General features: G+C 49.4%; 1 protein-coding gene across 1 annotated transcript in view; it reads left to right on the top strand.

Moving 5' to 3' along the window:
* Positions 1 to 14,540: 14,540 nt before the first annotated feature.
* Positions 14,541 to 17,104, top strand: part of CACNB3 (calcium voltage-gated channel auxiliary subunit beta 3) — a 12,159-nt gene continuing 9,595 nt past the window's right edge. Inside the window, exon 1 of the mRNA XM_024737023.1 lies at positions 14,541 to 14,606. Coding sequence (XP_024592791.1) covers positions 14,565 to 14,606 — 42 coding nt within the window. The 5' untranslated portion in view covers positions 14,541 to 14,564. The remainder of the gene's footprint in view (positions 14,607 to 17,104) is intronic.

Genomic DNA, 17,104 nt, shown 5'->3' with positions numbered 1-17,104 from the left:
ACAGTTGGAAAATTGATGCTATAAAAAAAGAGTCCAAAGCCCTCCCAAGATCTCAGAGCAAAGACTAGGAGAGCCCAAAGCTCCAACAGTGGGGAGAGGATGCAGCCAGGGCCATGAAGACAAGAGAAACCTGTTGGTGCCCACACCACTGCTCGTCATTCTCAGAGTTCCCAGAGCCCAACCTACCAGAGCCCCCATCAAGCCAGACTTCTCAGTCTTCTCTACCACCCGGTTCTGCTGCCCCAATACCCTCAGTCTCCCTTAGATTTCTGAGTCTCTTGTGCCCTCTGGTGTCATGTTCCTGATACTGCAGCCCATAGTTAATCTCCCCAGCTTGTCACTTTACAATCTACAACCCAAGGTGGGGGCGGGGCAGGGGCCAGTACGGGAAATTTAAAAATTCTGGGAAGGGCTGGGAATGTCATTGCATTAAGGCAAAGGGCCACGTCAGTTTCTGAGACTCAGAGACATGAGGAGCCCTCCATCTATTGCCAGATTCATCTTTTGTTTATGAGTTGAACACACTATCTTTGAACATCCACTGTGTGCTTATCCAGCCACCAACATGTGCAAAGCTGACCCAAGCTCAGACGATCAGGCACTCCCACCAAGGGCTGTGAGTCTGGAGCTGGTGATGTGAAGAAGGGAGAGCACTCGAGAATTCATTCTTCTGTCAGTGGCAGTGCAGCCAGTGACAGTGGCAGGACCCTCCGAACCAGACTCTTCCATGGCTCCTACTGCCTAATTTCCCTTTGTTCCTGCCTGTTTTTTAAGCCTGGTACTCTGGCCTTTCCATCAATTCTATGAGCAAGTAATTCCCTACCCTCCCAATAAATGTCTCTTCTGTTCGCAGTAGTTGGAGTCTGTTTCTGCTTTTGCAACCAAGAAGATGACAGGTACACTGGACAATTGATCAAGCCTCTCTCAGACTTACTTTCCTCCTTGGTAGAAAGGGATGATAATGAATTTCATATGCAAGGCTGTTTTACTAAATAAGTGTATTAGTTATCTATTGCTGCAAAACAAACTACTACACGTTTAACATCTTAAACAGCACATGTTTACTATTTCATAGTTTCTGTAGATCAGAACTCTGGGCGTGGCTTAGCTGTGTGCCGCTGAGCTGCAATCAAGGTGTCAGCCAGGGCTGCAGTCTCATCTGGGCTTGAGTGAAGAAGACTCTAATTCCAAGTTCAGGTGCTTATTGACAGAACTCAGTTCCTGCAGGTTGTTGGACTGAAGGTCTCAGCTCCTTACCACATGGATCTCTCCAACATGGCAGCTTACTTCATCAAAGCCTGAGGGAGAGAGTCTGCTAGCAAGATGCAAGTCACAGGCTCCAGTAGCCTAATCACAGAAGTGCCATCTCATTACTTATGCTGTGTTCTATGAACTAGAAGCAAGTCATTAGGTCAGCCCATATGCCAGAGGAGTGGATTACCCAAGGGCATGAATACCAGAAGACGGAGATCATTTGGGGTCAGCTTGGAGTTGGCCTGCCATAATGAGATAGCTGTTAGGTATAATTCCAGTCCTTTTTCAGAATCCCACTTCCTTATTTTTTTTTCGGGGGGTGGGGGGGCAGTGGGTCGCACTACACGACTTGTGGGATCTTAGTTCCCCGACCAGGTATTGAACCCAGGCCCACGGCAGTGAAAGTGCAGAGTCCTAACCACTGGACCGCCAGGAAAGTCCCAGAATCCCACTTCCTTCTTGAGGGCTTTTCAAGTCCCTCCTCAACCCAAGCTCTTCAAAATCAACCTTTCTTACAAATGAGGAAGCTTGATATACTGCGTATTACATGGAACAGTTTTAGTTGTTTGGGGAGGATAATGTTATTTTGGTGTTATAAAATAAGAAAATGTTCTTTTTGACAAATACTACTGAAATTTTTAGTGGTAGAATATCATTATGCCCACACTTTTCTTTAAAATAATCTAGAGTAGTAAGGAGGGAGTCATAGGCCATTCTCCCATTTTTTCCCAAAATCCCTGGCTAAGTAGTTACTATGGAAAAAGTTGCCTTTGCTCTTGCCAAAAACGGTCCAGGAAGTCAGCTTTATATTAGGTTGGTCAAAAATCTCATTCGGGTTTTTCCGTAACATCATATGGAAAACTCCGAATGAACTTTTTGGCCAATACAATATACGTGTATAAGAGGTAAGACGGACTAAAAGGAACAATGCTTAATAAATATCAAACTTCCTCATCTCATAAGCCTCCGGGGGCTCCCATTTTCGGGCTGTAAATATATGTACATAGATATATACAAATTCATTCAAATTCTTCTATCAACCCTGAACAGAAGGATGTGGGGTAGAGGTGGTTGTCATTGACTTATAGATATTGTCATCAATAAAAAAAAAAAAAAGGTGTTTATCATACGGCATTTCCCCTTCTGTATTGTGCTTGATCCTTCAGATCAGATCAAGATCAAAAGAAACGATCCCAGAGAAAGCCCAGGACGGAGAACCAACTCCCAGGAATCAGTTATTGCTCTGCTCATTGCCAGCACCGTCATACACATGTGGGGGGCAGACACTCAAGACAGGGATTCTCTTTTAACTTGGTTTTGACCCAGGTGAATCTCAGCCCTTAGTTCCGGACTTGGGCTTAAGGGAAGGGACAGGAGAAAGTCACTTCAGTCACTGCTGGCTTGGCTCAGGCTGGCTCCAAGGCTCCGCAGCAGAGAACAGGAAGCACCTAGTCTCTGCCCAGTCTTGGCCCCAGGAAAAATGATGACCAATCATGGCCCTTCCTTTCTGGGCCTCTTCTCTTTCGTCTCCTCACTCTTCCCTCCAGCTCTCCTCATTCCTCTCCTCCTCTCTAAGGTAACATCCTCCTTGATTAAGAAAAATGCCACGAACGCCACCTTAACCAGGTGACCACCAAAAATGGGACAAACTGACATCACTCGTCCCCCACGGGATGCACTAAGGACACTATGTCACCTGTCGTATTCCTACCAAAAATGTTTAAACTGAATCTGATCCCAAGGAGACAAATTGAGGTATATTTCTAAAACAATTGACCTGTACTATTCAAAAGTATCAATGTTATGCCAGAAAAAAAAAGTGCAGCTGAGAAAATGTTACAGTTTTAAGGAAACTAGAGAGACATAACTAAATGTAATGCATGATGCTTGATTGGATACCAGGGGTTTTGGGTTTTTTTGTTTGCTTGTTTGTTTTTAAAATTTTCTTTCTTTATTTTATTTTTGGCTGCGTTGGGTCTTTGTCGCTGCAAGTGGGCTTTCTCTAGTTGCATTGAGAGGGGGCCACTGTTCGTTGCGGTGCACAGGCTTCCTATCGCGGTGGCTTCTCCTGTTGCAGAGTAGAGGCTCTAGGCACGCTGGCTTCAGTAGTTGTGGCACGCGGGCTCAGTAGTTGTGGCTCGCCGGCTCTAGAGCACAGGCTCAGTAGTCATGGCGCACAGGCTTAGTTGCTCCGCAGCATGTGGGATCTTCCTGGATCAGGGATCAAACCTGTGTTCCCTGCAGTGGCAGGCGGATTCTTAACCACTGTGCCACCAGGGAAGTCTGACTGTTTGTTTTAGTCATGAGGACATTGTTGGGACAATTAGGGAGATTTTCAACAGACTATATATTAGATAATATTGTGACAATGTTAAATTTCCTGCGTGTGACAACGTTGTGCGGTTATGTAGAAATGTCTCTGTTCTTGGTAAATACGTGATGAATTATTTAGGAATGAAGTTGCTGTCTGAAACTAACTCAAATGGTTCAGCAAAAACACATGCTACATAACAAATGTGGGGAAACTGTAACAACCACTGAATCTAGGTGAAAGGTATATACAGTCATATTATTCTTGCAATTTTTTTTAACTGTTTTTGTTTTAATTAATTTTTATTTTTGGCTGTGTTGGGTCTTCGTTTCTGTGCGTGGGCTTTCTCTAGTTGCGGTGAGCGGGGGCCACTCTTCATCGCGGTGCGCAGGCCTCTCACTGTCACGGCCTCTCTTGCTGCGGAGCACAGGCTCCAGACGCGCAGGCTCAGTAGTTGTGGCTCACGGGCCTAGTTGCTCCGTGGCATGTGGGATCTTCCCAGACCAGGGCTTGAACCCGTGTCCCCTGCATTGGCAGGCAGACCCTCAACCACTGCACCACCAGGGAAGCCCTGTTCTTGCAATTTTAAACCTACAGAAAGGTTTAAGATTTTTCAAGATAAACATTTAGGGAAATGCCAATTCAGGAAAATACTCCAAATGAGGAAAGTGGCAATATACCGTGATTCCCCTAAGTTTCACGTTTCCCCCCTGAGGTTAACAGTGATTGTTTACTCAACAGGCATGCTGAGTGCTAGGTGCCAGCAAAACAGGGCACTGAAAAATATTTATTTATTTGATATTTGACATTTTTTCCCCTAAACATCAAATTTGTCATGGAAATGTTCAGAATTTTGTTAAACTTCTTAAATTTTTTTGCAGTTGAATTGTTTCTGGATTGAAGTGTCTTTCACTGCACAGCGATCATCATAATCTTTTTCATGCTTAGGGCATCCTACTGTGTCCTCACCCCCACCAATGCAAACAGGCTGGGAGCTGGGAGGCAGGGAAACCCGGAAGGCATAAGAGGGGATTGCAAAATCATTAAAAAAACACACACAAAAAAAAAACCCCTCTGAAATTGGGTAGCAGTTATCTGGGGAGCAAGATCCACAAAGGGCCCAAGCCTGAGAGTCCAAAGAAAAAGCCAGCTGTAGTGAGAATGGAAACTTTCTACTTCAGTCTCTCCTGGAGTGTTTTACAGTTCATGCATTTTCAATGTTTGTTTTCTTTTTGTTCTTCCCTAATATTAGGTAAAGTGTTTTGTTTGCTTAAAACAAACGTGACACATGAAAAGCTGTTCGAAATCACTAATTATTAGAGAAATGCAAATCAAAACTACAATGAGGTATCACCTCACACCAGTTAGAATGGGCATCATCAGAAAATCTACAAACAACCAACGCTGGAGAGAGTGTGGAGAAAAGGGAGCCCTCCTGCACTGCTGGTGGGAATGTACATTGATACAGCCACTATGGAGAACAGTATGGAGGTTCCTTAAAAAACTAAAACTGGAATTACCATATGACCCAGCAATCCCACTACTGGGCATATACCCAGAGAAAACCATAATTCAAAAAGACACATGCACCCCAATGTTCACTGCAGCACTATTTACAATAGCCAGGTCATGGAAGCAACTTAAATGCCCGTCGACAGATGAATGGATAAGGAAGATGTGGTACATTTATACAATGGAATATTACTCAGCCATAAAAAGGAACAAAATTGGGTCATTTGTAGAGGCGTGGATGGATCTAGAGACTGTCATACAGAATGAAGTAAGTCAGAAAGAGAAAAACAAATATAGTATATTAATGCATATATGTGGAAACTAGAAAAATGGTACAGATGAACAGGTTTGCTGGGCAGAAATAGAGACACAGGTGTAGAGAACAAACGTATGGACACCAAGGGGAGAAAGTGGCGGGGGGAGGGGAGGGGTGGTGGTGGGATGAACTGGGTGATTGGCATTGACATGTATACACTAATATGTATAAAATAGATAACTAATAAGAACCTGCTGTATAAAAAATAAATAAAATAAAATTCAAAAAAAAGTTTTAATTCTGGATGATAGGGATATAGGTATTTATTGTTTTATCCTTTGTGTTTTTCTGTATTTTAAACAGTTCTAGAAATGTAAATAAAAGTAAAATACAAACATCCAAGTAGTGGCGGGGGGAGGGGAGGGGTGGTGGTGGGATGAACTGGGTGATTGGCATTGACATGTATACACTAATATGTATAAAATAGATAACTAATAAGAACCTGCTGTATAAAAAATAAATAAAATAAAATTCAAAAAAAAGTTTTAATTCTGGATGATAGGGATATAGGTATTTATTGTTTTATCCTTTGTGTTTTTCTGTATTTTAAACAGTTCTAGAAATGTAAATAAAAGTAAAACACAAACATCCAAGCAAAAAACAAAAAACAAACGTAAGCCTCTGTCAACCATGTCGAGAAGAACCGGAACAAGGATCCTTGCTGGGGCAGGGCTCTCAGGGGAAATGATAGCCTTCCAGAGCTGCCCCCTTAACTAAGTGTGTTTGAAGAAAAGCTATTTGCCCCCTACCCTCTTCCTTTCTTGCCTTCACTCCTCCTGCCCTTCCCCTTTCCTGTCCCATCATCTTTTTTCCTTCCCAGTACGGTGTAATGAACAGATCCAGCTGCGAAGTCAGCGGGACCTGGATTCCAATCAGAATGTGACACGGACAAACCTCAAAACATATTCAGCAAATATTCATTAATGCCTACTAGGTAGCAGGCACAATTCTAGGTACTGGGATACAATGGTAAGTAAAAAAGAGACAAGGTTCCTGCCCTCATGCAACTTGCATTCGAGTCCAGGGAGGCAGATAATAAACAAACAGGCAAATGAATAAGAAAATTATATATCATGGAAAGTGTACTGCAGAATCTAGCTACATATTGTATGAATATACCGTAAGACATTCTGGGAAAAAAAACTATGGAGACAGTAAAAAGATCAGTGGTTGCCAAGGGCTGCAGGGGAGAGAAGAATGAATAGGCAGAGCACAGAGGGTTTTAAGGGCAGTGAAACTATTCTAGCAGGATGCTATAATGGTGGGTATATGCCATTACACATTTGTCAAAACCCATAGAATTGTTGTACATAGAATGAGTTCAATTGTTGTACGTAGAATGTACAACACTCAGAGTGAACCCTAATGTAAGCTATGGACTTCCAGGAACAATGATGTGTCAAAATCAGACTCTATTGATTGTAACAAATGTACTACTCTGGTGGGGGGTGTTACTGGGGGAGGCTGTGCATGTGTAGAGCCAGCATGTATATGGGAAATCTACCTTCCACTCAGTTTTGCTGTGAACTTAAAACTGCTCTAAAAATAGTCTGTTTTTTTAAGTGTGTTGTAGGAAATCAACACGTAATCAAAGGTAACTGGAGGGACATACTTTAGATAGGATGAAAAAGGAAGCTCTCTCTGAGGCTGTTTTCTCATCCATAAAATGGAGGTAGAAGTATTTGCCTTCCTATATATATGTGAAAGTGCCCTTTAAATTACTATATATCTTCCCATCTATAACATATTGGTAGGCAGCTCTGAAACGGCTCCCAGTGATCCCTACTTTCTGGTATTCAAGTCCTTGTGTAATCCCCACCCTCTGAGTGTGAGCTGGATCTAGTCACTTGCTTTTAAGGAATAAAATGCAGCAAGAATGATGAAAAGTCACTCCCAAAATTAGGTTACAAAAGAAAATGCGGCTTCTATTCTCCCTCTCTCTCTCTCTCTCTCTCTCTCTCTCTCTCTCAGAAGCTGCCATGTTGTGTGTAGCCCTATGTAGAGGTCCACGTGACAAGGAACTGATGTATCCAGCCACCAGCCAGCAAGAACCTAAGGTGAGGTCTCACAGGATGCAATACCAGATGCAATGTGTGATCCTTGATTGGATACTGATTAGAGCACATCAGCTGTAGAAGACATTTTGGGTCCAGCTGGGGAGATTTGAACATTGACTGGGATGAGAAAAAAAGAAAATTAATGAGGGGGCTTCCCTGGTGGAGCAGTGGTTAAGAATCCGCCTGCCAATACAGGGGACACGGGTTCGTAGCCCTGGTCCGGGAAGATCCCACATGCCACAGAGCAACTAAGCCCATGCGCCACAACTACTGAGCTTGTGCTCTAGACCCCACGAGCCACAACTACTGAAGCCCGCGCGCCTAGAGCCCGTGCTCCACAACAAGAGAAGCCACCGCAATGCAACAAAAAGCAGCCCCCCCTGACCGCAACTAGAGAAAGCCCGCGTGCAGCAACAAAGACCCAATGCCGCCAAAAATTAATTAATTAATATTTTTTAAAAAGCGCATTGGGCTTCCCTGGTGGCGCAGTGGTTGAGAGTCCGCCTGCCGATGCAGGGGACGCGGGTTCGTGCCCCAGTCCTAGAGGATCCCACATGCCGCGGAGCGGCTGGGCCCGTGAGCCATGGCCGCTGAGCCTGCGCGTCCGGAGCCTGTGCTCCACAACGGGAGAGGCCACAACAGTGAGAGGCCTGCATACCGCAAAAAAAAAAAAAAGAGCATTCATTTGTGTGTATGTGTGGGTGTGCATTAAAAAAAATGATACAGACTACCCAATAACTCAGCAATTCCATCTCTTGGTATATATATCCAAGAGAAAAGTGTTCATATGTCTACCAAAAGACACATGTTCAAGAATGTTCATAGTAATTTTATTCATTATAGACAAAATTGGAAACATTTTAAGTGTTCATCAACAGGAGAATGGATAAATAAATTATGGTATATTCTAACAATGGAATACCACACAGCAATTTTTTTTTAATAAAAGAGCAAAATGCCGATAAATGCCATAAAGATGCATCTTAAAAATGTAATATTGTGGGAAAGCTGCCAGATACAAGAGAGTACACACTGTACGATCCTTTTTATATGAGGTTCAAAAACGGGCAAATGTAATCTACGGTGATAAGAGCCTCAACAGCCATCACTACAAGAGGCTGGATACTGACCGTGAAGGGGCATAAGGAAAACTTCTGAGTGAGGGTTGTCATAGACCTTAATTTGGATGTGATTACACAGATATCGACATATAGATATATGTGCCCCCAAATTACGGAATTGTACATTTAACACATATGCACTTTATACAATTGAGTTATATCTCAATTTTTTAAAAAAATTTTTTTAAGAAAAAAGATATCCAGAAGAATTACACCAAAAGCGGTAATGGCGGTAATGTCTGGGTGGTGAGAATACTAATATGTTTTGATTTGTTTTGTCTTGTTGCTTGTCTGTATTTTCTAATTTTCTCCAATACATAACCACTGCTTCTGTAATAATAAAAAGTTATTTTTAAACTACATTCCAAATACTCAATAATATCATTTATGCTGCTTCAGGGAAAAGTCAAGAAATGTACTTGCTGTGTTATTCCTGAAGGAGACAGGGGTGTGGCCAAGCATAAGACAGAGGAATGAAGTACTAATCGCTCTGGCATCCGGGTGTGGAGGACTTTTCAGGGGAAGTCCCCTGTGCTGAGCATGGGGTGAAAGGTCAGGGTGGACCAGAGTATCCGGCCCACACGGTAGAATGGAAAGAACCCAGGAGAGAGAATCTGAAGATCTGGGTCTGAAACCAGATGCAGCCACTGATTGTGGCCTTTGAAAAGTCATTTAACTGCAAAAGTGGAAGGACTATGGGTTAGCCACAGGGCACGGACTCCGGACAGGTTCTCTCCACTGTGTGCTGCTTCCTTGTTTATAATAACAAACTAACTTTTACATAGGAATTTACGTTTTATGAAACACAAATATTCCTGTTGAATTCTCACAGAACCTCTTGAGCAAGCACTGTTCTTTCCCCCCCTTTTTTTTTTTTGCGGTACGCGGGCCTCTCACTGTTGTGGCCTCTCCCGTTGCGGAGCACAGGCTCCGGACGCGCAGGCTCAGTGGCCATGGCTCACAGGCCCAGCCGCTCCACGGCATGTGGGACCGGGGCACGAACCCGGACCGGGGCACGAACCCGGACCGGGGCACGAACCTGCGTCCCCTGTATTGGCAGGCGGACTCTCAACCACTGCGCCACCAGGGAAGCCCCTTTCCCCTTTTTAAAGGTAAGAAAACTGTTTTTAAGTGACTTGCCTGAACTAGTGAGTGATAGAATTAGGCCTTGCCTGACGGTTTTTGGACTCCGAATCCTGCATTCTTTCCACCAATGGCTTACCTAGGACCCTGACACTTAACTATACCCACCCCTCACCCTTCCCATCTGCTGACACCCGCTTCCAGCAGCTCTGTGGTTCTCGTGCATTCTTGGCAGGGCTTTATTTCCCAGGGAGGGACAGAGGGCTCTACACAGAGCTCCCCTGAATGACCTAGTGCTGACTCAAAGAAGGATCCAGACTCCTTTCGGCTCTGTGTTACTCCAGAGGCATGCAGGAGTTCACACCTCCAACGCTGGGCAGCTCCTCCAGTCAAGGGTCTTCCAGGCTCATTTCCCAACCTGGCTCCAGGGTGGCCGCCAGCCCCCTCTGCCCTCCTGATCCATGATGAGGGGCCACAACTCTTCACCAGTCCTCTTCCCTCTTCCCTAGGGGGCTTGTCCCCAAGGCCTGAGTCAGCGCTTCCCCATCCCTATCCAGTTCCAGCCTCTGCTTAATACCTCTAGTTCCTAAGGCCTCTCCCTTCCCAGGTGCCCAGACCTCATCCCCAGCACAGCTGGTGAAGGAGCAGTGAGAAGCAGAATAAGAGGCAATGGTGAGCCCAAGGGGCAGCCGCCCCAAGCAGCTAGCACAACGTTCCCTTCAATAATTCATTCCCGGGGAGGCTGCGGGCACCATGCCCTCATTCTGAGCTGGAGATGGCTACCACAGCTCAGATCCTTAAAATGACAGTGGTGGGAATCAGGAGGGCTGGAAGGTCAGGGCAAGCAAGTAGAAGGGTACCCAGTCTCCAGCCCCACCACAGGCACCTCTCCCCCTACTTCTTGTTAGAGAGGGGCCGGATCCAAACACAGGTCAGGGGTCCCGTGATAGATAAAGGAGCCTAGAAACTGCAGCGAGCCAGAGGGGCAGAGAGGAAGGACACAAACTCAGGGCCTCATCCCACTCACTCCAGCTATACATCAGGGTCAGCCTTATCCCCATTGCTCTGAGCCTTCTTGAAGCCACACAGCCTCTTGTCAGCAGCGCCACCTTCCTAAAGGAGGCCCAAGTCTCCTCTGTCCCAGCTTTTGGAAGCCCTGGGATGTTTCCACTGCCCCCACTTGGGGAACTCTGCCCCCACTTAGGCCTCAGTAATCCAACTCTCAACACCCCTCCTGGGGATTCCCCCCCCCCAATCCCATCTCTTTTCAACCCCAACTTCCCTGCCTAACCTCTGATGTTTACAAAGCCTGTAAATATGTGGGAGTGGAGGAAGGACTTGAATTGGCCCCTTGGGCCGTGCTGTGATTCAGGGTCCTAAAGTGTTAAGAGTTTGGCAAGAGCAAAGGAGAGAAGGAGGCAAAGTCGAGGCCAGCCCCCCTTCCCAAGGCCACCCTGGGGATCCTGCCTCTCATACCCCTTCCTCCACCTGGGGCAGCCCTAGAGTACTGCTCCTGTCCCAGCCTTGTTCCTCTCTCCAGTGCATTTTGTGGAATTGGAATCACCAATCACATGCAATGGAAACTGAGATCTAAGACTAAAATAAACATATGTCAAGAACCTACTATGTGCCAGGCTGAACCAGACTCTGGGCAGAAAGAGAATGAGAACTAAGCATCTCAGCCCTCTCGCCTTCCCTCCTTCCCAGGTATGAAAAGGAACCCCCTAATCCACAGAGCAGTCACACCACTTGCCCCAGAGCAGGCAAGAGCTGGGCCTTGGAGCCACAGCTGAGAGCCCAGTCCCTCTAGAGAGGCCTGGTGTGGGAAGGAAGCTGCAGTCTTGCTGGCCACTGTCAGCAATAAACTCTTCAGACTTATTTGTAGCAAATGCTGCGTCAGGGGATGGAGCCTGAAAGTGCCTAGAAGCATCAAACATCACCACGGGCCCCGAGGCAGAGCCCAGAAAAAGAAGACCGAGATTGCAGCAGGAGGAGGTGAGGTTTGATGTTAGAGGAACTTCCCCAGAGTATTATCTGGAGTTGGCAATGGGGATTCCACGTGGAAACTACTTCCACAGAGCTTCCTCAGAAGCTCACGGTAGAGTAGGTACAAAGGGATGGACATGGTGATCTTTGTTCTCTGTCCTTTGTGGTACACAGGTTTTCAAATGCTGGGGCCACTGAGTACAGCTGTGAGTTATGCCTTGCTGACAAGGCAAGTGGGGATTGAAATCCAACTCCAGATCAGTAGGGCAACCACCTATGCAGAGTTGTGTCTGCACAAAGCCTAGACAAAAGGGCTAGCAGAGGCCCTGTCAAATAGCCTGAGGTCCTGACAACTTAGGAGGTTAGAGAAGAGAGGGAGCTGACCCTAGGGAGAAGGGATGAAGGCTGCCTGGGAAGCCCTGGGGGCCTGCAGCTGAAGGCGCCAAGCTAAGGTATGGCTCACAGGAGTGCCTCCAGGCTAGAGGCCCCTCTGAACAGAGTGCCAGATACTGTGAGGTCAGGGCCAGAAATGGGGGTACTGAGGGAGGTAAAGTGGGGAGGAAGACTGTGTGGGTCCTGGACAGGGCCCAGAGAGGGATACTCCTGCCAGTCATCTCACATGGAAGGGGCTGGGAGAGGACTGTTCTGGGGACACGGGGGCTGGGCCCCCGGCTCTAGCTCTGAGGGTCCTACCTTCTCTCAGTGGCAGAAGAGAGAGGGCTGTGTGCTCCAGCAGCTGGAATGGAAATGAGAAAAAATGAAGGGTGCAGAGCTGCCCCTATGCACTTAGATTCCCTCTGATAGGATCAGAGAGAAGTCACTGATATTTCTATTTTAAAGTAAGCGGTGGAGGGCGATGGTGTTCTAGGCTGTAAGTTCTTGCAGAGGAGGGAGGGAGGGGGAAGCCAGGGACAATTGCTTGCCTTGGCCAGCACCTCCCTCCCCCACTTCTCCTATGGAAACTTAAGCTGCCCCAAGGCCCAGAAGAGCTAGTCCATTAGCTGTGGTCAGCGGGGGTGTAGGGAGGGGCCTCTCTCCCTCGGGGTCTTATTGCCAAATGACAGGCAAAGCTTCTGCTCCCTCTATTAGAGCCAAAACAAAACAAAACAAAAACGCTCCACGCACATTTTAAAAACACACACACAACCTCTTTATCTCCTCTGAATAGATGAAGCTGAGTAACTTGGGGGTAGGTGGGCGGTAGGGGATCCATGGACTAGACCAGAGAGGGAGAGGAGGAGATGCCCTCCCAAAGAACTTTTCAGGTTAACCCTGAGGAGGAGCTGGGGGTGGAAAGAGGAGAATTGATTCTCCCCCAATGTACCTCCCTCTGGAATAGGGGCAAGGGCAGGGTCAGCTGAACAGAGAGGGAGGAAAGTCTTCCAAAGATCCCCAGAGGGTGGAAGGATGGGGAGGGGGAGGGTCGGAAACCCCCAGGGGAAAGGACTTAAGAGAAGAGCCAAGGAGGAGAGTGGAACGCCCTCGATCTGAAAGGGAAGAGTTCTAATTGATGCCGAGAGAGACGTTGAGGACCCCGGGTCACTCCGCTTCAGGATGAATCTGTCTCCGCCACGGAGTCGGCCGCCGCCTCCCTCCAGCCGCCGTTTTTGGTATGGAGGAGTGTCCAGCCTGGGGTATTGGGGGTTTGGAGGGACCAATGAGAAGCTGATCCGCTCACAAGGGTGCAGGGAGAGAGCTGGCTGGGGCTACACCCCTGCTCCCCCTTTCCCCCGCCAGAACTTGGGCTTGTCCTATTCGATGTGCCCGCCGAACGGGGCGGGAGGGGGTACCGGTCCCGCGACTCCGTACTCCGTGCTACCCAGGCCCGGCCCGGACGCTGCCGGGCTTAGAGGGGGTGCCCCTGGAGACCAGGATGGAGGTAGGAGCGGCCAGGGCCCCAGAAGATCCAAAGATCTCAAAGGAGCCCCACGGGGGTGGGGATAGGGTGCAGCCTGGAGTCCCATACCAGGGGTCTGGAAGTGGGACCGCAGTTCCTGGGAAGAAGAACGGGTGAGGGGATCGTCCTAGGCTTCGGAGGGGGTCTGGCTCCGAGTTGCGCCGCCTCTGCTCTGCCCAGGGCAGCGCCTCCTGCTGGCAGGGCCGGACCCCTGCCGGCCGACAGACGGGACCCCGGACGGGTGCCACCACCTGGAGGGCGTGTGCGACCTCCGGGTGAATGAGCCCAGGGGGCGCTGCAGCCGGTCGGAGAGGAGCCGCTTCGCCTCGCTCTTCGCCTTTGCGGGCTGAGTCCCGCGGCCCCGGAACCCGGGAGAGAGCAGTGACAGGACAGCTTCCCCGGAACCCAGAGGGGGCGCTTGACGCTGGAGCTAGCGATTTCGATCCTTTCCTCTGCTGAGGACAGGTCGAAGCCGTCGCTGGGACCGCGGCGCCTTTCTTCCTCGGGCGCTGGAGGATGGGCGCCGGGCGCACAGAGCAGGGGCCTAAAGCCCCGGAGTCCAGGCAGCCCCCCAGCTACTGCCGCCCTTCTGCCTGTGGCGGTGGGAGCTCCGGAGTCCCTATCTTTTCTAGGGAGGGGTTTGAGGAAGAAGATGGGGGAGGGGGGGTCGGAGAATGGAGGCGAGATATAGGGATGGAAGGACAGTAGCAGGCACCCAGATGAAGAGAACATGGACCGTAGAGAGGAGGAAGAGACGGAAATGGAGAGAGCAGGACTGAAAGGCGACAGGGGAGGGAGAGAGTGACAGAGGCGGAGAGAAAGGAAGAGAGAAGGGAGGGAGGGAAGGAGGGAGGAGGAAAGGGGGAGGGAACCCGGAGAGAGGGAAGGGAGCAGCCGTCGGAGCCTGGCGGTCGTGGGGCGAGGCCAGGCGTGCAGGCGGGAGCCAGTGTGCAGAGCAGCGGCCCGGTCCTGCTCCTGCCTCGGAGCCCCTGGCCCGGGGGAGGGGGAGAGGCCGCCAGCCCGGTCTATGTCTTTTTCTGACTCCAGTGCAACCTTCCTGCTGAATGAGGTAAACGCGAGGGTCCCCTCCCCAGTGGGTGGGAGGAGAGCCCCACTGCGAGCTAGGAAGAGGGCCCGCATTTGGGGGACACTGCAGCGATGGGGAGGGAGGGAGGCCGAGTAGGTGAGGCTAAGGGTAGAGGTGGCAGGTAGAAAAGGAGGGAGCGGCCAGTGCTGGCAGCTTCTAAGCACTGGGACTGGGATGGGGTGGAGGCGGGGGGAGGGAGGACTGTCTGGGGAGCCAGGAAAGGGGCTAGATGTGAGGACTGAGGAGGACTCTGCCAAGCACGCCCCCCCCCCCCCCCCCGCGCGCGCCCTCCCTGGGTTCCCTGGGGGCAGCCCAGCAGCTAAATGCTAGGGGCTTTGGCTTTGTCCAGATCTTAAATACTGCTGGGGAGAAGGACTTCCTAGAGGTCCTAGCTCCTGCCTCAGCTTCCCCATTCAACACTCAGGGATTGGGATCTGTCCCGCTTCCTGGTGCACTTACGGGAGAAGCCAGAATGCATTCTGGAGGCTCCCAAGAATTCCAACTCCCAAACCTGGTTATTCAGGCTCCCCACCACCACCAAGACCCCCACGTCCTGCTTGCATGCCTCGAGTACCTGCCAGCTACCACTCTAATGACTCTCTCCTGAGAAAGAGGAAGGCAGGAGGAATCCTCTCCTTGAATCCTTTCTCCCCTCCCCGCCCCTCAGCTTTCTCTTCTTATGCTCAGCCAGGGAAAAGAAAAGGGGTTAGGGACCACATGGATACTGACAGGCACATGTCTTGTTACATGAGAACTAGAGCAGGCAGGTGTGGGTAAGGTGAGAAATAAAAGGCGGCAGTGAGTAGCAACTCGGAGAGAAGGGAACCAGGGAGAGGCTCCGAAGCTCCTGCAGGACCCAGGGGATGGGCCAGGTATGAGGAACCTGAACACATCTCCGGGGGTGGGGGTGGTTAGCATGGTAACTCATGCTTTGAGAGCAGACTTAGACACCACTGTCCCAGATGGGGATGAAGACAACAAGGTGTGTAAGGAAGGAGTGAGGCTGATGGCAGATCCACTGTTACCTACAATCCCATGGACACCCTGGTGGTGGGGAGAGTCCCTAAAGGAGAGGCCAGGAGAGTAAATACAGGGATGGGGAGAATCAGAAGCCCCAGTAGCTGTATTGTTCATTAGAATCATCTCCCAGGAGAGAGCACCTTGAGGGTCTTATCGTTTCACATTTCATGCCTCCTTTCTGCCCCTCTGGAAGGACAGAAGGAATTGAAGAGACAGAGAATAAAAGAGGATATAAGGAATACTGAGGAACTGGGAGAGGGCACAAAGTGAGAAGACAGTGTCTGGGAACTTCCAATACAGAAGAATCCAACATATAACCAAACCCCAAATGGTGCTGGCCTCAGGAGAGGGAACCGTGAAAGCAGACTGCTTCCCCCAATAGTGAGCCATAGGGGCTCCAACAAAGTTGTTCACCAAATTCAGCAGGAGGAAGATGCTGGGCAGGGCTGGAATGCACCACTCACAGGATGGTGACAGACTAAAGGCAGACTAAAGATAGTCTTAAGATGAGACCCCTTCTCTTTTTCTTGCTAAGGGAACATGAACCAGTGACATAAGTGGGAAGCCAATTGGTTCGGGTGGTCTTCCTCTCTCTCCCACGTGCAGGGCTTCCTACTGTAGATCTCACCCAACCCTGTCAGTTTTGGTTTACTAATTCCCCTGTAGCCCAGGAAGAAAAGGGACGAGCAAATTGTAGATTCACCCTCGTGGGTGTGAGACACTGGGAGTGGAGAAGGACTGAGCTGTGAAGCTCTCCAAGTGTAACCCTCTGTCTACCTCACATCCACCCCCACCCCAAGGGGACGGGGAGGGAGGGCATGAAGGGGTAGGTAGGCCATCAAAATTCAAAGGAATAATTTTGCTCTGGAGCTCAAATGGGTGGATCTTTGAGGAAGTTTCCTCAAGATAAGGGCTGCTGTTCAGTCTCCAACGTCAAATCTGGGTGCCCCTTTTGAAGGAGACTGACTGGTAGAGCAGTACACGTGGCTCCAACCCAGATACTAGGCACCCCAGCCCAGCCTCATCCTTTTGCTAAGGAGGGGATCTGGCCTTACACTAGTGACTCTGGGGACACTTGCCCTTCCCCCTCCCAAACCCCGCGTGGCCAGGCTCTCTCACCTTCTGTCCAAGCCACGACCATGCCCCGACCTCGGCTCTCTGGTTTCTTTCCTCTTCCCTTTAGGCTCGCCTAAAACAGCCCCTCCCTACGCCAGTTCCCACGATGCCTTGGCAATGCCTGGCACAGTCCTTGGCAAGGAAGTGAGGAAGGGAACCCCCATCCTGGCCAGACTAGGATGAAATCTGCCCGCGCAACAGGTGTAGGGTGGCCGGGCCCCAATCCTCCCCCTTCGCACGGGTTGCGCAACAAGGTCCTTTGCTGCAAGAGTCCCAGCACTGAGGGGACCAAGCGCCTGGGGGCGGGGGACGGAGGGAGGGCAGGGGCTACTTTCTCGGCATTG

Source organism: Neophocaena asiaeorientalis, unplaced genomic scaffold (genome assembly GCF_003031525.2).
Source record: "Neophocaena asiaeorientalis asiaeorientalis breed wild unplaced genomic scaffold, Neophocaena_asiaeorientalis_V1.1 scaffold134, whole genome shotgun sequence".
In the NCBI taxonomy this organism is placed as follows: Eukaryota; Metazoa; Chordata; class Mammalia; order Artiodactyla; family Phocoenidae; genus Neophocaena; species Neophocaena asiaeorientalis.
This window is presented reverse-complemented; position numbering and strand designations above follow the sequence as displayed.